General features: G+C 44.3%; 1 protein-coding gene across 2 annotated transcripts in view; it reads right to left on the bottom strand.

Moving 5' to 3' along the window:
- The window catches only part of PTCHD4 (patched domain containing 4), a 94,324-nt gene that overhangs the window by 60,786 nt on the left and 7,417 nt on the right, over nt 1–26,121 (bottom strand). For both annotated transcript variants that reach the window (XM_048935326.1, XM_048935327.1), the window contains exon 2: nt 9,870–10,350. In XM_048935326.1, the coding sequence (XP_048791283.1) occupies nt 9,870–10,350 (481 nt within the window). The remainder of the gene's footprint in view (nt 1–9,869; nt 10,351–26,121) is intronic.

Raw genomic sequence — 26,121 nt, 5'->3', positions numbered from 1 at the left:
TGCTTTCATCTAGCTGCTCTCCTCTGGGATCTTCTTTCAGCTGCTCCCACAAGAAGGCTGTGCGCTGGAATGGTTTTGGTTTTGCTCTTTCTGTAGCTGCATTTTTTACTGTGGTATCTACTCTAAGCACACAAAGCCTTTTTGCCCCCAGGGCTCTGAGACCACTTTTAGAAGGTTTAAACTGCCTCAGCTGAAAACTCCATGCCAGCTTGTTTTAAATGTTACTGTGGCAGGACGGAAGGTTTCAGTGCTCTGCACTCGGTATGCACAACACCCCTCTGCATTCTTCTCCTTTAACACTGCATCCTCCCTCCAGGATAATAGCTTCTCCAAAGTAATAATAAATCTATCAACAAGACATGTAAAGAAACAGAGAAAAATTCACCTGTCGGGGTTTGGCAGGGCGTGCAGCAATCTGCTCCTTGGTGCTCCTCAAGCAATGCAAGTGCTCCCTCTAGTAGGTTATGCCTACGGTTCCCAAATTTATGTGAAGTTCATCAAATGATACAGTGCTAATTGTGCCGTGCTGGCAAAATCATTTTCTCCATACACAGCAACTGAGTTCAAATGCAAGATGAATCACAGAATCACAGAATCACAGAATCACCCGGGTTGGAAGGGACCTCAAGGATCATGTAGTTCCAACCCCCCTGCCTAGCAGGGCCACCAAACATACACATTCAGATCAGGTTGCCCAGGACCCCGTCCAACCTGGCCTTAAACACGTCCAAGGACGGGGCATCCACAACCTCCCTGGGCAGCCCGTTCCAGGGCCCAACCACTCTCCTAGTAAAGAACTTCCCCCTAACATCTAACCTAAATCTTCCCTCCTTCAACTTAAAACCATTTCCCCTAGTCCTGCTGTTGTCAGCCCTTTTGAAGAGTTTACTCCCCTCCTGGGTGTAGGTTCCCTTCAGGTATTGATAGGCTGCACTGAGGTCACCCCGCAGCCTTCTCTTCTCCAGGCTGAACAAGCCCAACTCCCTCAGCCTGTCCTGATAGGGGAGGTGCTCCAGCCCCCTGATCATCTTAGTCGCCCTCCTCTGGACCCTTTCCAAAATCTCAATGTCTTTCTTGTACTGAGGGCTCCACACCTGGACACAGTACTCCAGATGGGGCCTCACAAGAGCCGAGTAGAGAGGGACAATCACCTCCCTGTCCCTGCTGGCCACCCCTCTCCTGATGGAGCCCAGGATCCCATTTGCCTTTCGAGCTGCCAGAGCGCACTGCTGGCTCATGTTCAGTCTCTCGTCCATCAGGACCCCCAGGTCCTTCTCTGCCGAGCTGCTCTCAAGGACCACTCCTCCCAGCCTGTACAGGTGCCTGGGGTTCTTCCGGCCCAAATGCAAAACCCTGCACTTTGCCGTGTTGAACCTCATCAGGTTCACCTGAGCCCAGCCCTCCAGCCTGTCGAGGTCCCTCTGAATGGCATCCCTTCCTTCCACCGTATCAACCGCACCACTCAGCTTGGTGTCGTCAGCAAACTCGCTGAGGGGATACATGATGAGATACAGCACTTAAAATCTCAGTGTTTAAATGTGAGTTGGGAAGTGTAGGTTGGGTTTGTCCAAATGCATATCAGGCTGTAAGGAAAAGCTTCTGTGCACTGGGCTTTAGGAGCAGAGTATGAGCAAAAGATTCCCAGCTGCTGAAATACTGCAGCTGACTGCAGGACAGCGTGATGACCACGTGCCAGGATGCAGTTACCTGCTCTCAGGGAAGACTGATTTAGATACTGCCAAGCCATAAAATATTCTCATTGCATTCTCCAGTGAAATACAGCCGTGTCTGAATGAATGTGGCAGCCGCTGGCAGTGCTGCATAGAGCACCACCTGCATGGTATCGTGAGCCTGGTGGTGTTCACCACTCAGCCTCACAGCAGGGGGAATCTAAATGCAATTATTCACCCTGAAATTTGGCCAAGACACTGATGACAGTATGCCCATTCTAGTAGAACCACAATTAAAGGGCATTTCTAGTGATCCAAAACTGCAAAACCTGAGGTTTTTGTCTCATCCACTTGGTACTACAAGCATTCCCGTGCTGACAGCCATCTCTGGTACCACACTCAGGACCATGTTGAGCATCTGAAGCACATCCCTCCTCTGAGCATTTAGCCACGTGTATGGAGCACTGCCTGCTTCAGCACACCTAGCAAGGTGAGCAATGTGGAGCATCCCATCTTCTCCGTATGCCTCTGTCTGAAGGCCAGTGACACCGAATCATGCCAATGTTACAGCAGGTAGCTGCTGTACATCGTCTGCTCTGTTATTTGGTTAGGGTCACAGAAGAATGAACCTGCAGTAGCCTGGCTTCATCCTGCTCTGTGTCCTGTACCTGACTCTTCAGGGGAAGACGATCAGACAGAAGAGAGCAACTATGGGAAAATTTTGCACAAGTGATGTTTCCCTGTGACTGGCTTTGAACTGTGCTTTTCAACTTGGTTGTTAATTCGTATTGTTCCTCCTTAGCAGCGACTTTGAGTGCTGCATTGCTATTCGAAATAACAAAGGTGCTGCAGCCAGCTGTGTAATATTCCAATCCTTTCTGAGTTAGGCTGAATTTGGGCCACAGCCGTGCCTTGCAGCAGTGAGTTCCAGGGGCTGATTGTGCACAAAAGATATTTCTGGAGAAGGTCAGTGCTCTTGCTGCCCTTCGTTTTCACTTAAAAACTGGAGGCACAACTTCATGCTTCCCTGTGTGCCTATGGAGAGCAGACAGCGTGCTTGATAGAGCACAGGATCGTTGTTTGCTCCTTCGGGCAGCACAGCCCATCCTTCCTGCCCAGCAGGGAAGAAAGGACAATGTAAGGTTTCATCTTTCCTCTACACACCAAAGAGCACAGGATATATCCTTCTGAAGCTCATCCTGTCCCACTTCTGCTCTTTTCTGCAGACCCACTATATTCCAGCAGAGATCAGAAACCATCACAGAGTTCACAAGAAAGCAGGAGCTACTGTAAGATATCCAGGAAATAAAAATCTGGTATGAAATTATATCCATGCTGAAATAAGAATGGCCCCGCATATAAAATACCCTCTATGAAAAATTACACTGCATGGTTTGGCTGGACAGATTCTGAAATTATAGGCATAAACTACAGCAAGGAAAATATTAAGAAATACCTTTACAAACGTATAGCTATTTAAGCACTGGAACAAGCTGTCGAGGCCAGTTATAGAATTGCTACCAGTGATGCTATTCAAGGCTGTATCTGACACTGCCCTATTAGGGATGATACACGTAGAGCTAAATCATTTCTGCCATGATGCAGCTCCTTTCCAGCCCAAATGAACCAAATGTAAACGCGACGTGCATCGATACATGCTAAGTACAAGGAATGAAACTCCTGCTAAATGAGATCAACGGGCAGAAAAGGTCCATCCAATAGAGAACCTTAAAGAACCCATTTGCAGGAATGAGCATTGCCACGAAAAGGTAGAAAAATGAAAGCAAGAGGTGTTCAGACAAATGTGGGAGGCATCTGAAAAGGAAGCATCCCTTACAATCTGAACAGAGTTTGTATATTAAGATTACTAAACATACATTTTCAACTGTAATAGAAAAACATTCCCTTCAGCCTTTGACACTGTAACTCAAAACATGCTCTCTTCCTTTACCAAACTACTTTTTCAAAGAACTTGCAGAAATGCTTGCAGCAAATTGGAAGCAATTCCATTTTGGTAGATTGTTACCAGGCTGTCAGCTGTGGACAGAGAGCTGTGGATGTTGTTTTGATAACAGATATTTCTTTTTTAAAGAGAGAGACAACAGCGTTTGGAGTCTGCATCTTAGACAAGTCGGGTTAGTGCAGTTCACACTGGCATCAATAGGAAGAAGAGTTTAGCCGTCTGTTCTCAAGGAAGAAACCCATACAGAGGATCCAGTAGCAATGCACTGTGGTTGGGCCATGTCCAAGGTCAAATGTTTTAACTTGAGCTGAGCCTCAGAGGATCTGACCAGCAGACCTGCTGGACTGGATCAATTCTCCTAAGGGGTGATGAGTTTTTGAATTGATAAGAGGAAAAGAGACTCTTCCCTAAGTTTCTATTAAAAAAAGAGTCTGCCATCTGTAATGAATTGAAGTCCATTGATACATGCATGCTATGTGTCTGTACATGATAATATACACACAGCTTGTATCTTATACAATCACAGAATCGTAAAATGATGGAATGGCTCAGGTTGGAGGGGTTCTGACAACCCCCAACACCCTCCCCTTGCCATGGGCTCGGTGCCCCCAGCTCAGGCTGCCCAAGGGCCCATCCATGGCCCCAGGGATGGACACCACAGCTCTGGGCAGTGCCAGCGCCTCACCGCCCTCTGAGTGAAGGATTTCCTCTGAATGTCTGACATAAATCTCACCTTTTGGTGTAAAACCATTCCCTCTTGTCCAATAACTATCTTCCCATGTAAGTAACATGAGAGGTTGAAGTATAAGCATTCAATCTGGCTTTTATAAATGGACCACTCAAAAAAATAACTCAGCTCACCTCAAATATCTCCTAAAGGATAAACCAAACAACTTTGGAATTACCAATTTCTCTCCACTGACTAGGAAAGAAACTGAGAATGTGTCACTTCAGTTAAGGGAGGAACGTATGGGACATCCAAAAAGGGGATTTAAAACTTTGTTTTATCCTCCTCTTTTTTTCCTTTCTGCTTTCCCGTGTTGTTCTTCCTCTCATCTCCAACTTTAGGAATCAAGAATGGACATTTTCTAATTAAGGACAAGGTATTTGAAATCCTTGATTGATTTGCTAGGTGGGTGGGGACATGCACTTCCGTAAGACAAAATTTGCTGGTTTATAAGACGTAGAGTGGTGAGATTAACTGTAGTGCTCTCTGCTCTAAGGAGTCATTATCCTGCTCCTTACACAGGCAGGAGATGATCAGACGATGGCATGAAATTCACATGCAGTTTGTTTTACTGCTGAATCAAAAGACAAAACCAGATTCACTCCTGAAATATTATTTCTAAGTTGCAGCTGTAATCAGAAAATCCAATGATTAAAGCAAGGGTTAGAAATGCTGTGGTCCTTCCATAGAGATAACATGTACTTTGGCCCTCACACTTGTCCCGTCACATCTCAAAAAGCACTTTCCTCATTTGTGCTACACCCACTTTTGCTGTCATTCCCCATGAATTACCCCTAAGGGTTATACCATCACATCTCACATTTACTCAAAGGTGATCATCAGCCCTGACTGTAACAACTGCTATAGTCATTCTCTGAAAGAGGCTAGATGACTCCTGCCTGAAATATTGGTGACTGCCTGGAGCCCTGCCTGCTGCTGCCTTGTTCCCTCCTTCCATGTGAGTTTCTCAGTCAGGGAAGGGAATCCCTGGGAATTATAGCAGAGAATATTTGCTCAGGGCCACGATTTAGCAGAGGGTGGTGAGAGTTAGGGTAGGATGGTTGGGTTGTGTTGGGACTTGATGATCTTTAAGGTCTTTTCCTACCTGAGCTATTCTATCATTCTATGAAGTCTGCATCATAGCTACAATCTATGCTTGTCATTTTGAGTTCTCACATTGGAATAATGTTGTGGCTGGAGACAGGTAATCTACTGCTTTCTGTAGAGTTTGTTCCTCTTTACTACCTTGCCAGTTTATTAGCAGTACAATCATTGCTATTAGTTGTAGAAACAGTGTTACAAGGTGTTGTAAGGTTGTTCAGCTTAATGCCTTCTACAGATTCAATGAAAAACTCTTCCTGTGAAGATCTTAAAGCCTTCACAGTCTGGATTACAAAGGGCAGGAGATATTTCTTATATTCAGTCACCATGAATTCAGCCAAGAAATGCATTAACTTTTTAAAGAAAAAAAATGTATTTACACTCTATTGCATCATAGCTACATTTTTTTTAGGTAAGATTTCCACTAAGATATATGGTGAGGCACTTAACTGAGTGGCCAAACATAATTATGTGTAAAATGAAATAACTGATATACCTGCATTTAAAAACACACAGTGAGACCCTCAGCTGAGTTTAATCATTATCTCCATGATGGTATCAGTGTGGTTTCTGTGCATTTAAAAGAAAATCATGGGTGCAATAATATCTCAATTATGTAGTTAACCTTCTGGTTATATTAATTAGTGATGATTAGACAAGGGGAACCATAATTATTTCATGCACATAACAACCCTGTGAAATTGTATTGTGTATCTGAACACAAAAGGCAACGTGAGCGCCTCACCTGGTGCATTTCTCAGGTCTCTCCAAAGAGCTGTGACTCAACCAGCAGTGTAAGCACTGTGCTGGAGAGACTGGTTTTCCTGAGGCATAGAGGAAATGGTATCAGGAAGGACTCAGAGCCAGTAGAGCTCCCTAACACTGTCCTCTTGTCTTATTTAAGGCTTAAGTTTCTCACCAGGAAGAACAAAGTAAAGCCAATCTCAGCTTCTATCCCAGTATCTCTGAGATAAGTCTAAGATACCTCACAAGTAAAACCTCAGTAGGTAGTTAATGGCATGAGGAAAGAGTCTCCAGTTCCACAGTGGGAGGTTTAGATTGGGTGTTAAGAATTTCTTTGTAAAGTGAATGGTCAAGAAGAAGGAAGAGCTTCCTGGGGATCTGTTGGAGTTACCATCCCTGGAGGCAGTTAGGAGATGTGTGGAAGTGGCATTAAGGGATGCCGTTTAATGATGGGACTTGTAGGTCAGGTTAATGGTTGCATTTGTTGGTATTGAAGGTCTTTCCAACCCACATGATCCTATGGTTCTATTCCTGCCATCCAGATGGCAGCATCTTGCTCTGCTTTAGAAGAACAAGTGTAGATGAACAACACAGAATTTCCATTATAATTTGTCCCTTAAGGGTGAATGTCAAAAACATTTTAAAGGAAAAAAATAAAAACTTCAATTGAACATTTTACAAATGTCAGATTGAGTCTTTCTAAAGCTGCCAGCACTCAGGTATGTGTGTATTCTGGTTTGCACTGCCAGCTGCTTAGTGGCTGTATTCCAGGTTGTTATTATTATCATTATCAGTATCATAAGTAGCTTGGCTTTGAAAGCCTGACTTGTAAATCTGACATTCGTAAGTCTGGGAAAGTTTACAAACTTTTTCATCTAGATTCACAGATTAATTATTTGATGTATTCTCTTAATTCTGTGGTCCTATCAGCATTGGACTCTGGTACAACATGGACTATAGTTATGTATTGTTCTGTAGAATTTATAGCTCTGGAGTCTTCAATGGATCTTCTCTAAGCTATCAGATCACTTCACAGTAAAGCAGGTTAGTAGAAAACTCTGTCTCATAGGGAACCAATTTCTGTGAGGCCTTGGGCACGCCATGGCCTGTGCAAGATGTCACTACCTGGCATTGATTCACGGGACCACAGGCACATATATCTTTGCAGGATGTAATGCTGTAGGACTTTGATAAGCCGTACATCCCATATTTTAGTTGATCAAACTCTTCTCTAATATTTTCTAACAGCAGTTGGTAAGCAGCTCTTTCCTAATACATTTCCAATTCAGTCTGGCTTTCAGAATGAAATTTCTGTAGAAAGTTTCTTAAGTGTATTCTTTTTCAACTTGAAGTTTGTTCAATATAATGCTATAGAAGCAATTCTTGCAAATAATTCATTTCAAGAGACTTGTTTTTCTTTTGCTCTTGGCAGTGGTTTTGACAAGAGTGACAGCACAAAACACAACAGAAAGTTGTAAACATTATTTTTTCTTTAGACAGAGAGCTCCTAAATTTCCACCTAAATGGGGAACCAAGCCACTCTGCTTTCATAAGCTCTGGTCCTTACCTAATCCCAGGGTTGCAGCGCATGCACGAATTAAGCATAATGCTGCTGCTATTCCAGCCAGTGCACTTGGGTGTAGGGGTGCTGATGCTTTTGAGGTATGTCAGTAGGATGGGGCTGGGTTGTTTCCTGTTGTGCCGGGCATGTGATCCTGGGCAGTGTGCTCCAGGTGACCCAGCTTGAAGCACAGGACTTGGACTGGATGATCCCAAATGATGCCTTCCAACCTTGACCATTCCATGGTTCTGGCATCCTGTGAGGTCAAGAGCTTTGCCTGCAGGCTCTGCTTGGTGTTACACAGGAGTGACAACCTGGGGGCCTGTCAAGCAAAGATCCCCAGATTATGCGTCCTGATCACCACAGCCATCTGAAGAGCCACCAGCAGAAGAATAAATACCTGAAGGAAGGTTCTTTTCATTACCTCACAATTCTTTTTTGGCCTTCAGTTCTATTTGCAGCACGAGCAAGGCAGCGCCAACTGACACACAACTCCTGACACCAACAAAAAGCTTGCCGTATTCTGATAATGAGCATGAGTCTTCCCTTTGCCACCATCCACCTTTTCCCCTTCCTGGCACATTAATCTCTTTTTTCTAACTTCACTCAGGTCAGAAACTGGGAACAGACAGAGCAGAATCAGGCCCCTTCTCCAGTCTTGAAGACAGTAAACATGATCCAGATCAATTCATACTCCATAAACTCCATTTTCCCCAAAACCCCAAGTTGCATTCAAGTCACACCATCTCAGCAAACCACCAAAAATTGCTTTGTTCTTCCCTTTTGCAGCTGGGCTACTGGTCATCCACTGCATTCTGCTCCCTCCTGCCTTAGCCGGCTGCATCTACGTTGGGTGCAGCACAGAAGGCAGCAGCCTGCTCTGCTGGTGGGGACAGGGATGCATTAAATGATGAAGGAAGTGGCAGAAGGTGAGGGATGCACGTACCTGCAGGGCTTTTCTTTAGAGAAAGAGCAAGAGTAGGTTTTTTTTAGATAGTGAGCATTTTAAGAAAAATACAGGACGCTCCAAACCTTGACTCCATCTTTGCATGCTTAGTTACCTCTCAGTGCAGCAGAGGGCTGTTCTTGGGTGCTACAGGTATGAACTGACTTTCAAAATGAACTGAAAAGAAGCAGAGTTAATTCCCACAGATAAGATTCTCTGACACCCAAAAGCCAGCAGGAGGCTCGGAGTTATTGCTGTCTCTGCTGGGACTCAGCACAGAGCCATAAGGGAGCTTCAGCCTCGCGGTGTGGAGCACCCCTTGCACACATGGCTGTGATTGCACTGAGCACTGCTGCCTCAGTGAGCCATCTGCTACACGCTGCTCTGCTTGCCAGCGTCCCTTCCTTGCAAACTCATTAACCACACAGATGCGCTCAATGTGCTGGAACAGAAATGAGAATGGGAGTAATGAGAACAATTCTCCTGCTAAAAGAACTGCTTTCTACATCTGTTCTTTGACTGCACCTTCCCCTGCCCGGATGCAGCACAGAGGAAATCTCTGCAACTGATCTCCAACTTCACAAATGGAGGGATTATGCACTACAGATACTGACAGCTTTGCTCACAGCCTGGCAAACACCACAGCTTTCATCTTCTCTCTGCAATAAAGTCTATCAATCTTATTCACACACCAGCCCATTCCCCTCTGCCCCTCAGACAGAGCTGGAAGAGAAACCTTCCTTGGGAAGGATGCTGAAATCTTTCCTCCTCCTTGTCCTCCCATTTTAACCGACCCTTTTGGCCAGCCTCCCATCAAAGTCAGGTCAACACACATCCGCTTGCTGTGCTGAGCTGACCAGTTTTCAATAACAATTTCTCCTTTGTTTTGTAACCGAGATCAATAAAACTGCCCCTCTCTCATATTGGCCAAGATTCCAGCAACGTCATTCGCTCCTTATTGTTGCTACTGCTTCATTCTATTTCCCTCCCCCCTCCCCCTTTTTTTTTTTTTTTGGCAAGGCACAGATCAATTTAACAAGATGAAAACGACTTAGAGTTTCACTCAAGGTAAAATCTGCACTTTATAACCCAGGATGTAATTTACAATCCTGTCATTAAGCTCTGTTAATCCTATTATTATGAAGATAAATAATTACCCATAGCGAAGAAAGGGATTCCCAACAGAGTAGAATTATATTTTCCATCAGTAATGAAAAATATCCCTGCCGCAGTGACACTGGAAATACAGATAGTGAGTACTCCCAAGAGTCCCAGGAAAGGTTTGCTACGCAGGCAGTCCTTCATGGAGCTCGAGAGGGTAGCAGTCAGGAGGATCAGCATCAGGCTCACCAAAATCTTGCCCCTGGCCAAGAGACTGGTCTGGTGGAAGTCCTTCCAGAGGCTGAAGGACGCCAGCGAGTAGAGCTGCAGATCTTGGTGATCCAGCTGCATCTTGTGCATCAGTTTACAGAATTCACTCTCCCACTTCTCCCCAATGAGGTCCTGGGTGACAGAGCCATACGTTTGGAGGTAGTAAGTGATTTGGATGGCTCTGGCTGATTTGACTCTCTGGTCCTTGCTGTTGGGCACTTCCATGACCCCTCCAAGCTGGTGGCCAATAAAACTGCTCCTTCCATCCTGGGAGGGAAAGTAAAAAGATGAGCATGTGGTTATCCTGCGTAAGAGGTATCACAGCGATACTGATTGGCTCTGCCTTTCTGTCACAGATAGGCTGAGAGCTTGACACAAAGGCCGCTGCATTCAATAGGAGCCATGCCTTTCACTTCAGTGGGCTTTGGTCAGGTCCCTGTGCTTGCCACATCTCTCTCTTTGTTTCTCACTCATTACATTCTCACTTGCAATTCTGTGCTGCAGTTCAGGGACTGCCCAGATATTCACTGCAGTCCCAGACGCTCGGGGACCAAAATGTTGCATGCAAGCTCCTCACCCCAAGGGAGAAAATCATTTTTCCACATTTTAACTGTGACAGAAAACAACAGAAGTTTGCTGTAAGGATCAGTTTCTGGAAGACTTGCTATTTCCTGACACTCGGAAAACTGTCTCAACAAGTTGGAAATGTACAGAAAATGAGGCCGCAGGTCCTCAGTACAGATGAAAATGTAGGTGGATCCACAAGGTTTGATGGTTACTCTGTCTTTAAAACAACATCATTAAAATCAGACTTTGAACTGCTTGTTTGAGATTTCACGGATTTCTATTGGAGATACAGAAGTAGAAAGGACCTTAATCCTCGACTTAGCTGTAATTATATACATACATCTTTCAAGAATATAAAACATACCTGGTCTTACTTATTTCAATGCATGCTAGGACATAAAGACTCCATGGCAATCAATGAAGGACATGTGTGGTGTACACAGAATCAGCCCCCATCTATTCGCCAGATCAGACCATTCTTTTGTTGACCTGTCTGATCCCATTTAATTTTTTTTTTTTTGTCTGTTTGCTTTTTTTTTTTTTTTTTTTTTTTTGGTTAGTTTTTTTTTGTTGTTTTGGTTTGGTTTGGTTTTGAAACAATAAGATTTGTTAGCCACTGGTTATTCTAGTTCCGTAGAATAACTGTGATCTGCCCCTTTCAATCAGGGGAAACTCATGTGGATTTAAACTATCAAACCTCATTGCAAACTGAGGAAGAGAACCCAGTAGATTGGATAAAAATGTCCTAACACAAGTAGCCTTTTTGAGCAAAATAGCCCAAAAGCCAGGGATTAAATGCCTGCTGCGCACCAAATAACAACATTTCATGGTTTTCCCCCTCCTAATTGGATTAAAAGTTCTCAGTTTACTTTTGTACTTAATGCAAATATGTCTAAAATTCTCAAAATATGCCCAACATCATGCAGCAGTGAGGTCATGTGAGACAAAAAATGCAATGGCAATGAGCTTCAACTTGGGAAATGCTCCACCCTACACACACATGGAAGGAACCACCTGCAACCCCAGAAGCGCCTGGGGAAGGTGTCAAACATCAACCAAGCCCTACATTAACCATTTCTAGAGACAGCTTCCTCTCAATGCTGTGTTTTCCATCCCAAGGAAGAAGCAATGAAGCACAGTACCAGGTTTCATGAAACACAGTTGTGGTACATCTGCTCACAGAGCCCATAAATATCAGAAACTGAGAGACACTGCTCAAAATGCACAATAAACCCACCTCATCTTGTCTCTGGTACACAAGGAGGCAGTTCTCCCCCTGAATTTCCTGACTACGCCTGCTTGAAGGCAGGAGCTTATGCTGCTTCCAGCATGTGCCCAGGGAACACGACAAAGTGCTTTTCAGAAGTCCATTTTTTTCCTATTCCCAGTTGTTATTTCCTATTTAAATAATGGCTTCTGGCGAGGTATTCTGGCACCAGCCAACAGACAAGGTGATTTGCAGTCTGATGCCAGCTTCTCAAATCACCTGAAGCCTCATTAAAATCATCATCTAGGCAGAAGCTGCTGGTTGGAGGGGCAGCTGGTGCTCTTCAGGATCAAAAAATCCTCCTCTCTGCCTTTATCATACTAGAAACCTATTTTAATTCATTATTCCTACTTCTTTCTTTTTTCCTAAGGAGAGTCACACCAACACTCTCACTCACAAAGGGTTTCTTCCCGAGCTGGCAGTTCAGGCTTGAGCAATGCAGTCCCTGCTAACATCGGATGCAGCTCCACAGCTGAAAATCCCCTTTGGCACCGCTTAGAAATTTTAGGAAGAAATGCCATATTTCCTCAGCATATATGCAGTGTTGACATTCAGATGATTTCAGCCACTGCAGGATACCTCAGCAGCACAGTTCCCACCTCAGACAACGGGCTGCAAGTCAGATCTCATTGATTGGCTATGCAGCACGCACCACAAGGTTATGGGAAACTTAGTGCTGACCATCTGCCTTCCTCTGTGCAAAAAGCACCCAGTGACGGCAGTGCTTCGAAAGAGGCATCAGAACAGGCACCAATAAATCATATTCTGCTGTATCTCCCACGAGGCAGAAGCTAACAGCTATTTGTTACACTGATGTGCAGTAGGGCACCTGGCTCCTGTGGCAGCAAAATAGAGGGTTTCAGAGGGAGCTGAGGAAATCACAGATGCTGAGTTGCTTTGAGGTCATTTTGCCCATCTCCTTCCCTCCGAAGGTGTCCTACGTGTTTTGCCTTTGATACTTTTATAGCGTGTAGACACGTGTCTGCCACCGTGGCACTTGGAGAACAGACCCTTTTCTAACACAGCTCACATGCTGGCTTTCTCTAAAGCTCCGAGAGAAATAAAGGTTTGGACAGCTCAGACACATCAATGGTGACAAGCCCAGCAAGAAATAAAGGTGCAAAAATATACTGTCACTCGTTCTATTTTGCAGATAGGGACTGAAGTACAGGAAAATGATGACCCAGGACGGGCACCGTAACCTTTCCAGGAGCCCCAAGGGCAGACACACAGGAAAGCAGACACCACAAATAGAGCACTAATGATGCTTATTGGCTGTAGAACATTTTACATCCTTGTACTTCCAGATCAGCTGCAAAACAACATAACTGTCTTCAGCAAGGTCATAGCACGACTGGAGCCTGAATTTCAGGTTCCCCGTGTGTCTTCATTTTCTTTCATTTTATTTATTTACATATTTTTATGTCTAATGTCTCTCTTCTTCCAGAAGGTAAAAAAGACCATGGTGATGGCAGACAATTCTTTTCAGATCTGAGCGTGTTTAAAAATGGTATAAAATTTAACTGACTTGCTAAGACATGCAATATTTGGCCCTTCAACAGGGCCAAGCAGTGGTCTTTGCTTCAGTGGAGGCTAATGGCTTTGCTCACTCCCTTCTATCTTTCTGGATAGCCTGAAGCTATTTGATAGGATTTTACAGGTTGAAAACAGCTGCTACTACTGAGCAAGGTATCTTTTATGAGTGTTAACACAGGCACAGACCTCCTGTAAACCCAGCCCAGAGGGCACCAGCTATGGTCCCTTCCTACTAAATTGCAATGCGACCCTTTTCCCAGACTCCCATCCCTGATCCTACGTGATCTCTGCCCACTGTTGTGCCCATCCTGCGCAAAACATCTGCCTGAAGGACAGTGACCTCCACCAGCTTCTCTCTTCCAGGGAAAAATGGGAGATATCAGGTATTTTTAAGTGGTGAAAACAGTGTTATTTCCTCTCACCACCCTGCTTAGTGGAGCCAGGCCTGGAAAAAGATACAAAACTTGTTCCAGATTCCCAGTGAAGAGGAGAGCAGTCCTCGCGCCCTGCTGCTGGGTCACTGCCATTCTCAGCACCTTCACAGTGCCTTGGGCAGCCAGGGTCTCACTGTACTTATTTTTTTCTGCCTTAACTGGTACCTCTAATCAGATGGAGTGATAGATAATTACCAAGCTGCTTTATAGCAGACATGATTCTTAAGGACACAATTTGTTGGTGGACTTGAGAGTGTTATGCTGACTCCAACGTAAATAAATCTGTGACTGTGATTCAGAGTAATGCTAGAATAGACCATGCAAGTTAAACTCTGTTTGACCTCGAAATCTAAAAAATACTCTACAGAAGGCAGCCAGAGTCATCTGTTGAAGCATACTGTGTGATAAACTTCCTAATGAGATCAGTGCAGCGGTTGCTTGCCATGATAGGGACATTCCTACTCCACCATAGGAAGTATTATGCCAGAACCCATGCAGGTAAGGATGACGTTGGTTACTGTAGTTCAACTAAGGTTTTCCAAGTAGAACAAAAACAAACAATAGAACACCAACAACATAAAGAAAAACACATAATCTTTCCTTTGAAATACGATTTAAGATATTGGGTTGCTTCTCTAAACTTACTGTAAAGCCTTGGAGGCAGTATTTTTGCCTTCACCAAATGGATTTCTCTGTCTCTGCCCCTATTATGGTCATCTGTGCAGACCTTGTATGAGCTGATCTCAGTTGTAAAGCCACCAATTGCCACCAATTCCTGGAGCATTCCAGTGTAGCCATTTTCCTGCTGTGAGCTGTGTCAGTGCAGTTGCACAACAACGTGACTGCTGCTGTGCTTGTCTCTGAGTGCTGCTCTTCCAAACAACTGCAGACACAGTGTTCAGAACCAGCCATCCTCAAAGGCAGCAATATGGGAGGAACACCCACACCCCAGCTGAGTGGGAGCAGGAGTGCAGCGATGGCCACGTTGGCTCAGCAAAAACAAAATGTAGTGGAATGATGATAAGATATCCAGGAAACAATCCTGCAGGTCTCTATGACAGTATTTACAGTCATTCAGAAACCGTGACATTCAGCTCATTAGTTAGTCAACCAGATTAATTCTGTAAGCATGGGGACGAGGCTGGCGCATACAGAGGAGTACCCGCGCCATTCCAAGGTTTGAGTTGAAAACAAACTTTCCCTCTGCAGGTCTCTCTCCATTTCCTGTAGAGCCACAAGCTAAGAAGCTAGCAGTGGACAAAGCTCCTTAACTGATTTGTACTGTCATCCCTGGTGTGGTTTTAGGAGCATGACATGTACCCAAATGACCATCAGGAATCCCGCACCTCTCTCTGATGGGTCTGGGCTCGTGCTCCTTTCTTTCACTGCTTTGGGTTTTCTAGCTTTCAGTCATCATTTGGAAAGAGACAAGAACAGGAGAAAAGTATTTCAAGAGATTGATGTATCCTAGGATTAATAACAGAGAATGAGAATCCTAACCCAGATCCTTTCAAGTAAATCAGATTATGGATGAATTCATACGGGTGTAATGGCAAAACGTGATTGCTATTAGAGATTTCATCTTTTATGTGCAGGAGATTCAATACTCCTTTACTCTCAAGGTTAAACTCCTACTTGTTCCATGTCAGATCCCACTCAGTTCCTCTTGGAACTAGTGTCCAGCTCAGTTCTGGTTTAGCTTTGTCTCTGGTTGATTTAACCTGTGCTAAGCACACAAAGGGGTCCTTGCAACAGTATCCTGTTGGCTGTGCTGGCTGTGACTACATGCCACCCCACACTGGGAAGGGTATTGCTGGAACACAGGCATTACTGGCAGAGCAAAGAGGACTGCAGACACTGGGAAATAGTTTTGGGGCATGGCTGACCTATCTGCCTTTCAGTTCTCCCCTCCACCAGGCGCAGGCAGCAGGAGGAGATGCTGCACCCCAGCCCTGTGGGATGGATGAAGGGCTGTGAGTTGGATGCTGGCTTTGGGTGTGCAGAGGTTTGCTCCTTAGGAGAAGACTGGTGTGGGCTGGGTCTGAACAACTTGCTGTTGGTGACATGAGTTTGCCTTCCCCAGGGGCTTTGTGTTAGAGAGACCTCTCAGATCATGCATGGGCATGGACGTGTAAAGTGAGCAGGTCAATCTTAAAGTGCTGCTATCCTCTTGTCTCCAGCAGGTGCAGAGCCACAGATCCCTCCACACTGGTCTATTGTCCTTCGAGTTTGTGCTCTGTCCTCTTCACTTCAGCAAGCACTGAAAGCAGTCAGCCCAGGCTCAGCACTCTGCATTTAACAGCCTCTACCTATCAGTGCAGCTTCTCTGCTAAAAAAGCAAAATGTCGGGCTGCACTCCAGCACCCTGGCTGCTTAATCCCCCGTAATGAAAGATGACTGAAAAAAGAACCACCTCAGACCAGCAGTTTCCTCAGCCCATCCACAAATGGATTTGTGTCCAAGGGATGGCTTTGTGTGTGGAGCTGTGTGGGGAGGTTTCAGCCTAGGAGCCTTTCCAGTTCTAGGGGTCCCCCTTTTGGCCTGGAGAAGATACAGTTTCCTTCAAAACTTCTATCCAAGGACCACCTTGGAAGGTGAAGAAGGTGGCTTCTTCATGCCACCAAATAGAACAGTAGTCATATTTTTCATCTATTCAAACTTTGCTATATGATAGTGTTCTGCAATGAGGTACCACGTAGCTTTAGGATTTCTGCATTTTATGGCACAGTTGCAGCCCTCCAGTTGTACAAACTGGGACCATTTCTAAGCCTCTGTCAGGTGCTCAGCCATGAAGAATTTGGCTAGCCAGATCTCATTTTAAGAACTGAGCCTTTTCCCCTTTTCTTGCACATAGCTACTGCTCATTCCAAAGGATTTTCTTTATGTCAAGACAAATGTAGGAATGAATCATGAGGGAGGGAGCACTGGCCTGAGGGAAATGTGCAAAACAAGTGTTTGGATATGTACCACTAACTTATCACACATATGCAGGCATGTCTAGGAAGAACACATTTTCCATCTTCCACATTTGGCAAACTCCAGGAATCTAGAGCATGAATATTTTATATAAAAGAACACTTCATATAAATTCTGATTTCATCTGCAGCTTAAAGTCAATACCAAAAATATTCCAACAAAAGCAAGAAAATGGCAAATTGTGTAAGAAGGTAAGAAATGCTTTTTTTTTTTGGTGCAGGCCAGTGGTCCATCTAGTCCAATGGTCATGACTAAGGCATGATACACCAAGATTGAGTCTTCTATAATATGGCTGGAAGATGTCCTTCAGGGCCCAGTGGATATTGTGGATCTCCTCCTGCACTTTAATAGAAGTGTGAAGCGAAATATAGGAAGGGGAAAAAGAGCAGAGCTGTTAACAAAGAGGTCTTTCTCCCAAATGCAGGGATTTGAATGCAATTGGCAACTAAGTGTAATTAAGATTAATGAATTAAAGCCGTCCTGTCCCCAGTGACAGCCAAGAGAATTTTGTGATTTCAAAATCCACGTGGATGTAAACAGGACAATATTCCACCAGAACGCTTTCTGCTTCTGATGTTGGCTAGATCTTAAAGCTTTCCTGAAGTCCATAGAGTTGGAGTCCAAACAAGAAACCAATTCCTGAAGTAAAAAAGCAAAAAGACAGCAGAAAACACTGAAAATCAATAATACTTCCTTTCCTCCCTTCTTTATCTATCAACAAAAGCAGAAAGGAACAAAACTGTACAACTTTGCCATACACTCTTACAACCAAGCAGAACTATTACTTGGGGCAATAATTGTCCCAAAAGGAAACCCAGAAAGAGGTCATGGGTTGTGCTGGAAGGTTTGTGAGGCTTTGTGAGCATCCCACTGTGCACCTCCCCTAGGTGTTCTCCTCGCATTGATTTGCCCAACACAGACAAGAAACAGGGAGAAAAGCTGACAAGGGGCAAAAGGATTTGGGCTGCCTGGTTTTATTTCTTCATTGGATGGAAATACGAAAAAATAAACAGTGGAGAAAAAGAAGTGGGGAGTAAAGTAGATCTTCAGGATTCTCTTAAGCTCTTACAATCTGAAGATTCAATAATGACTCAGGAAAGAGTTCTTTTTTTCTTTTTAAATTATGTTTTATGTTGGCAAACATCTCTTTAATTTTCTCTAGTCTCTGCTCTACCCCGTTCCTCTGGGGGCCGGCAGCCAAAGTACTGAAAGTCTGTGATAATGTTTTATCAAAGGCGAGGCAGAAAGAAGAGCTGGAAATCACAGAGCTAAGTGTGGTGCAGCAAGATCTGGAGGCCAGCACGATTCCGAGGTCGGCTGCCATCTGCAGCGTGTCCTCAGCTCAGCCCAGCTCTGAGGCAGGGCACAGTTTGCTCCCATCCAAAGCCCGTCCAGCAGCTGCCACACTTGCAGCACTGCACAGAAAAGCTGTGCTCGGGAACATCATGCTCTCCTGAAAATTCCTCCCTTTTTTGTGGCATATCATCAGTTTCACCTCTTTCTTTTTTTTTTTATTATATTGTCTCAAATTTGACATTGTGAACCATTTCTCTACTTGAAGCACTCCTCCTTCCCTCCAGCACAGTCTTTTAACGAGTTTGGCCATTTGGAAGCTGGACTGACCCAAAAAATACCTCATTTCAGATGGCTTTGGATCTTTCTTTTCCTGAGGTTGCACCCGAATCTGGAAAGGGATAGTGGGCAGAAGGCGTTCCAGGCAGGTATTCATGCATTAAAATATAACTTCTGCTGTGATTTTGGGTCTGCATAGGAGATTGCTGACTCCCACCTAAAGTATTTTGGAAATCAGTTCAAGGTTCTTCACTCCCACATATGAGTATCAGCTGCTAGCTCTTATATTTGAAAATCTTCCTCAAGATCGCCTGGTAAAGAATGCCCTTCTTGATAAAATCTTTTGTTCATAGCAGTTCAAAACACTAGTTATGAAAGTAGTGTCTGATGATTTTCCTTAATTCTTATTCCTATACAAAAAAGAAAATAAGCCCATGGCACGATCTGCCATTTGGGTTTCTCCTCGCCTCCCATCCCTGCAGATATCCCTCATGGGATGTTAGCTGACATTACAACAAGGCTTCAACAAGGCTGGAGAAGGGCTTGGAGAATATGGCCTACGGGGAGAGACTGAAGGAACTGGGGCTGTTTGGGCTGGGGAAGAGGAGGCTGAGGGGAGACCTGATTGCTCTCTGCCAGTACCTGAAAGTGAGTGCAGCAGAGCGGGGTTGGTCTCTGCTCACTGGTGACAGGACGAGGGGAAATGGCCTCCAGTGGTGCCAGGGGAGGTTGAGGTTGGATGTCAGGAAACACTTCTGTACAGAAAGGGCTGCTAAGCACTGCCATGGGCTGCCCAGGGAGGTGGTGGAGTCCCCATCCCTGGCTGTGTTTCAAACCGTTTGGATGTGGTGCTCAGGGCCATGATTTAGCGGGGGGCTGTTGGAGTTGGGGTGGGATGGTTGGGCTGCGGTTGGACTCCATCATCTTTAAAGTCTTTTCCAACCTGAGCTGCTCTGTGGTTCTATGATTCTACGATTACAGGGCCAGCAGCTCTTTATCTTTTTCAGCCATGCTCTGTGGATGAGGTGCCACTCACACTGCCTCAGATGGCACGGAGAATATTTGCACTGAGAAGTGAGCATTAGCAAGCTGAACAATTTGCATCATTTTGCTGCAGCATATGCATTGCTGAGGCCTGAGAGGATGCACACAAGGTCTCAGTGCAGACCACAGTTTCTGGTGACCGTAAGGTTCTGGCATGGCTGCAGACCCTGCTGTGCAGGGCACAAGGCCGATGCACATCTGGAGAAGCTGCCTGTCTTTCTGGTTGATGCTGGAGTTTCCTTAGCTGCTGTATTTTGTGGTATGAATGGGTGGGGAAGGGTCCCATCCCCCTCCTTCCTGAGCCTTTCCAAGTGTAGGAGCAGCAGATTTCTGTGGCATTTTGTGAACTGAACAAGAAAACTGATCTGTGTTTATATAAACTAAATGCGAACTAGAATAAAACACAAAGAAAATAATTTCAAAAAGCTTTAACTCCCTCCTGGCTGCTGGCTGGTTTGGGATTTCTGTAATTCTTGTGCTCAAAGCCCACAGTTTTGTGGCAGTGTCAGCTCTGCAACACCTGAATGGTTCTCAAGGTGGCTGCACTTCACGGCAGGGTGTTTGTCCTTCCATGTGCGCTCACAGCTGCTATTCACTCCAAGCAAGGTTACTGATTTGGATGTGCCTTTTCAACCAGAACAAGACTCAACACATGGAAAGTCAAAGTTTAGTGTTGAAGCCCCAAAGAAACCTGCCAAATCAGAAACATTAGGGCCCCTGGGCTGACTGCTGAGCTGGGGCAGAAACATGGGCCTTTTGGTATCCAAAGGGAGGAAAGGAGGGGACAGAACCTTCAGCAGGGTGTGGGGATAGAACAAGGGAAATGGCTTCAAATTAAAGAGGGTCGATTTAGGTTAGACATAAGGGAAAAATTGTCTTCAGTGAAGGTGGTGAGGCACTGGAACAGGTTGCCCAGTGATGTGGTGGAAGCCCCATCCCTGGAGACTGTCAAAGCCAGGCTGGATCAGGCCCTGGGCAACCTGATGTAGCTGTGGTGTCCCTGTGCAGCGCAGGGAGTTGGGCTGATGGCCATCAGAGCTCCCTTCCAACTCTAAGGATTTTCCAATTCTAAGGTAACAAATCATTTTCCCCACATAGACCTCAAAGGCATTTTAAAGTTAAGTTAATACAATACATGTTAAAAAAAAAATGCCTGGAGTGTAAAGTGACTTTACAATTTATAGTAATACAATCTGTTTGAAAAGATTTGTGTTCTGGCAAGAAAAGTAAGATTTGGCCTTGTAATTTAAAAGAAAAATGCTGTAGATGATGGGACTTTAGATGTGGTAATCTCGACACCATTTTGTGGTAATCTTGACACCGTTGGATTGTAATGAAATAAATATTTAGGGGAAAATCCAATAAAGTAAGCCAAAGTATAATCAGAGGGAAAAGTACTTCCAGAGAACAGAATCTCAGCTTTTATCTTCAGAGTGCTCTACAAAATCATAGTCTCACTTATGCAATAAACCACCATTATCTGGCAACATATGGTGCAGGAGGCTGGCAATTAATTCGAGTCCTTCTGGTGGAAGACAATTCCTTACTCAGATTTTAGATCTTTTGCAGCCGTCTGATAATAAATTCCATAGAAATCTTCCTAAGCCTTGTCAGAGATTTGGCATGAGACAAAGCTGCAGTGGGAACGAGAAGAGACCTTGGATTTCCCCATGAAATGATGCTGGGCACTTTTCTCTCAAGTCGGTGCAAATGTGGATTACTCCCTCGGCCATCCAGAAGCACTTCACCTGACATGAATCTTTGCTGAAATGTTCTCCAGATTTAGTAAATTCACATACTTATGGAAATTTGATGTGACTTTTTTATTTCAAATGATTGTATAGTGGAATTCAGCTATCTAATTTTCACCAACTGAAAGGTAAAAGCATAATTGAAACATTCTCCCTCATCTATGATGTCTCCTGAGAGCAAGTTCATTTCTTCCTGCTGTAGCGGTTAAAAAAAGTGAAATACATTGCTTCTGGAGATTCATCGTTCCCTTCTCTCACTACACGCTGGGGCCAGTTTAAATTAGACGATGAAAAGGACTCGAAGTAGGAGAAACAGCTCCTGTCTTTGGTATTTAGGATGAGTTTCCCTACCATGGGTCTTCGTATGTGCTACAACCCGGCACTCACATCACGCACTCTTAGTGGCCCAAACTGTCTGTGTAGACTTGACCATCCCTTGTAGCCATGAAGTTGTGAACACTGGTGAAGGAGGAATGCTCTGACTCCATAACCTATTTCACCACGTGACTCGTGGCACTTCTGGTGCTGCAGTCATGCTCAATTTGGTCAAAAAGCAGCGCAAGGGATCCAGCTAGATATTTTTGAACTATCCTGTTCAGATGAGTTTTAAGACTGTCTGCTACAAGAACTTTTCTCAGCGCAACCAGAATCTCATTAATGAATAACAAAGTTCAACAGGAACAACATAGAGTCAGTTTGTAACATCAGGCTTATGAAGATTTTAAGTGCTGGGGAAAAACGCTTAACACGGCAGATCAGCTAAAAGGCTGGCCCACCAAAAATCCACAGTCAGCAGAAAAATCCAGAAGAAAACTGGTTTTGTTTAAAAAATTCAAAGTATGGAGTGAAATTTGTCCTGCAGAACTTGGTCTCCAAGATGAATGATGAACGACAACACTGAGCAGTGAAATTTCCATACTTGCCAACAAGTCTCAGAATCAGAAGTAAAACCATGTGCCCTTTCCATAGGGAATGCAAAATCTTTAACATCAATTCTGTCCTTGACCTTGGTCACATCACTTGAGCACTGTATCTTCAATGCAACGTTTGTGAAACTCAGCTAATAGGAATCTGTTTCAAGGGACACAGGTTGCCCTGTGGGGACAGAACGTAACTAAAACTCTTCAGAATCTTGTTTTATTTTCTGATCAGCTCCATAACTGCTCCAGTTCTGTCTGTGTAAATTCAGCTGCTACAGACAACTCTTTGTTTAATGTTATCTGTGAATTCCATTTCCATGCAATTCAATTCGACTTCTCAGTAATTAATAGAGATGTTAGATGAGACCAGATCTAACAAGAATTCTCAAGATGCAAGATGCCTTCCATAAACTTGTTCTGTTTTCATTTATCATGATTCTTCATTTGCAGCCTTCCAGCCAGTTTCCAGCTCACACGACTCATTTCCCATCTAAGCCAATCTGAAGTAATTTTTCTATTAGCATTTCCTCATACTAACCAGGAAATAGGCCTGTCTGACCTTATAAATCTTGTACACCTTTGGCCTTCCAGTGTTACACAGAAGGATGAAATTGCCCACAGAGCTCCAACACCTCTGACTAAATTTTTCCAGCTGCACTCTGTGCAATGGCGAAATCATGGCAAGTGTGAGGAGGACCTGAGCTGCAGCGTAACAGAAATTGAATATGTGATCCTGCACCACTGTCACCATTCCACTCTTCAAAAGGCCCCCTTACAAAACAGTGGCTGTCTCACTTTAAAGCCATTCCCCTTGTCCCATCACCACCCACCCTCACAAACAGCCGTTCCCCTCCTGTTTATCCGCTCCCTTCAAGCACTGGAAGGCCACCATGAGGTCACCCCACAGCCTTCTCTTCTCCATCAAGCCCAGTTCCTTCAATCTTTCCTCATAGGAGAGGTGCCCCAGCCCTCTGATCAATAGAGTTCTATTCTGTGCTATTCTTTATACTTGTTGTCTTTTACTTTGCTGCTTTAAAGGAAGTGGGAAAAAAAAAGCCTTCATCTGCTCCTCCGTCTTTATTTTTTTCTGGTCATTTTTTGCTACTCCAGAGATTATTTGGGTTTTCCACAAGAAAAAAAAAAAAAGAAAAAAGAAAAAAAGAAAAAAAAAGCATCAGAGCCATTCCTAATTGAGCTTTGTTAAGATCTGCTAAGCAGTGACAAATGACCCCATTTTTAACTTTCCATTTGAGATATTCTGATGAAAAGATCACTGAACATATGCTATTAGAGTATTTGCATTTATGTAACCCATTTTCCCTTCAAGAATGCATTCCTCTTACACTACAGTTATGGAAATGGTAAAGTTTGCAATGACAAAAGTTTATTTCTATTTGATGGAAAAATAAACAAAAACAACAACAAAAAAGGGAGAGCCCAACATTTTCTCAAAAACTAAATTAAATTAAAAATAAATGTAAAAACAACAAAAAATAATAATAATAAAAAAAAAACCACAACAAAACACTGTAACAAATTTCAAGCGAGCAGGAAGATCTTTAGTTTTTCAAGCTTTTAAATTTATTTTGGGGTAGCTACCAAAAGCCTAATGCATGTGCTAATCTTCAATCTTGGGTTGAAGAAACATATCCAGAAATGTTCGTGTTTCTCTACTGCTGTCTCAGCTTCCTTTGCATTGCAATGATAATTGTGTGTGCATCAGCTGTGACCTGCAGGTTTTATGTGCAGACAGAAAATAAGTCATCCACAGGATAATTAATGTTTGCTAATGAAGAAACACCACCGGTAGAGCAGGCTCTGAGGAGACCTCATTGTGGCCTTCCAGTACTTGAAGGGAGCAGATAAACAGGAGAGGGAACGGCTGTTTGTGAGGGTGGGTGGTGATGGGACAAGGGGAATGGTTTTAAAGTGAGACAGGGGAGGTTTGGGTTGGATATGAGGAGGAAGTTTTTCCCCCCGAGGGTGGTGAGGCACTGGCACAGGTTGCCCAAGGAGGCTGTGGATGCCCCATCCCTGCAGGCATTCAAGGCCAGGCTGGATGTGGCTCTGGGCAGCCTGGGCTGCTGGTTGGCGACCTGCACACAGCAGGGGTTGGGACTGGAGGAGCGCTGTGGGCCTTTGCAACCCAGGCCATGCTGTGACTCTATGATTCTATGATCAAATGTCACACTTTCCAACTGCTTCTGAGGAGAAGTGAATTTGTCAGTTGGATCCAAAGGGTGTGTGGTACCGTCTCTTAGGGGAAGCTTTGCACTGATCTATGAATAAAGCCTCACTTGGTAGAACAAGAGTCAGCATCAAGAAAAGCAAAGGTGGATTTTAAGGAGAAAAAGTGTACATTTTAGGCAGAAAAAATGAAAATCCTGTTGCATCTGCTCATCATTGAAGTTGTTCACGTACTAAGTTAATGAATCAAGATCTGCTCTAAGAAACCATTTAAGAAAATGGCTAGAAATGGGGGATTTGTAGCTAAGTCTCAGGCCCTGTCATTGCATGATGAAGTACTGCTGACAGCAACTTTTTTCTTAACAAACTGCAAATCACTTCACAAACTAAACCCACTTGGAAAGCTGGGAGTGAAGATCACTTGGTCCATCCAGTGTACTGCCCTGGTCTCCAATGAAATCCACAGTGTCCTGCTGGGGACACATCTTTGTCCACAGGGAGTTGGTTGTGTCCTTGGCTGTGCAGCAAATCTACTGGGGTCTTCTCTTTCCTTCCTCCAATACAGAAGCTAAGGACAAGGTAGGCACTGCTTCACAAAAGTTGCTATTTTCATAAGTGCTGTAACTCTCATAGAAAAAGATTCAGTTGAAATGTTAGGGGCTTGTCCTACAGGCAGCACAGATAACAAGTGATTTAGCACAGAATTAGCAACACAATCTGTGTCAATTTCTGATTCAGGGTGCATTTATGTAGCTGTTTACACACGTGCACATTCACACCACGTATAAGGAAAGAATGACACTTCCCAGTCAGAATGATAACACTTGTGTAACACTGCTGGGAGCAGCTACACAAGGTGCAAGAGAAGTGGGATCCTGTCTTACACATGCAGCTTTTCTGTCTTGCTTAGACTGCTGACTTGGGTGCAAGTTTTAGTCTGAAGTGGTTCTAAAGATGACCTTTATGTTGCCTGTATGTTGTGAGAGGATAAGGGTTAGGTGCTCTGTATGGAATGGGTCAACAGTTGGATAAGATGACCTTGGAGGTCGTTTTCAACATTAATGATCCTGTGGTTCTATGATTCTGTGATAAGGCTCTGGGGTGCCACATTGCTTTCCGAGGGACAGACATGCAGGATACTCCAAGAGCAGAAAAGCTTTCTGGCTTTAGGGCTGGTGCAACAGGAATCTGTAAAGAAGATATATTTGGACAGATGCCCTAACATCTGCCATCATATGAATTTAGGAAAGTATACACCAATGGCACTGAATGACTTTTTACATCTTAGTTGTAGGCTATTACCACAGCAAAACCATTTTGCACCAAAAGCCGGAGGATTTTCTGCTGTCTGCTCTGCTGTGGGACCAGTTTGCCAGCAGAGTGCAGTGGAGGAGGCTTCTTCTGGGGACAGAAAAAATGATCTGGCCATCTTAGAGCCGTGAGAAGTCTAAGATCTCCTAGAGCTGCTCCAGGAGCTTCATGCAGGAATGACCCATCAGTGAGTGAGTGGCTTACAAAGAGAACAAAATCTGCAGTGAGATCTCCATGCCATACTGGAGTTGCCCACTGACAAACTACTTCCTTCATCCTTGAATTTCTTACACAGAAGTTCCTTACAGCTGGAAATCTTCCTGCTGCCACCAGATCACTCTTGCTAGTGCACGTGAAGGCCTCAAAGCACACCACCTAAAGCCCCCACTCCTTAGTTGCCCAACCACTGTAGAAGTGGGACTGATGCACACCCGAGCTGGGATCAGGGCACTGATGTGCACCACGGCACGTGA

This window comes from Lagopus muta, chromosome 2, assembly GCF_023343835.1.
Source record: "Lagopus muta isolate bLagMut1 chromosome 2, bLagMut1 primary, whole genome shotgun sequence".
In the NCBI taxonomy this organism is placed as follows: Eukaryota; Metazoa; Chordata; class Aves; order Galliformes; family Phasianidae; genus Lagopus; species Lagopus muta.
Note: the sequence above shows the minus strand (reverse complement) of the source record. Positions and strands in the feature narration are given on the sequence as shown.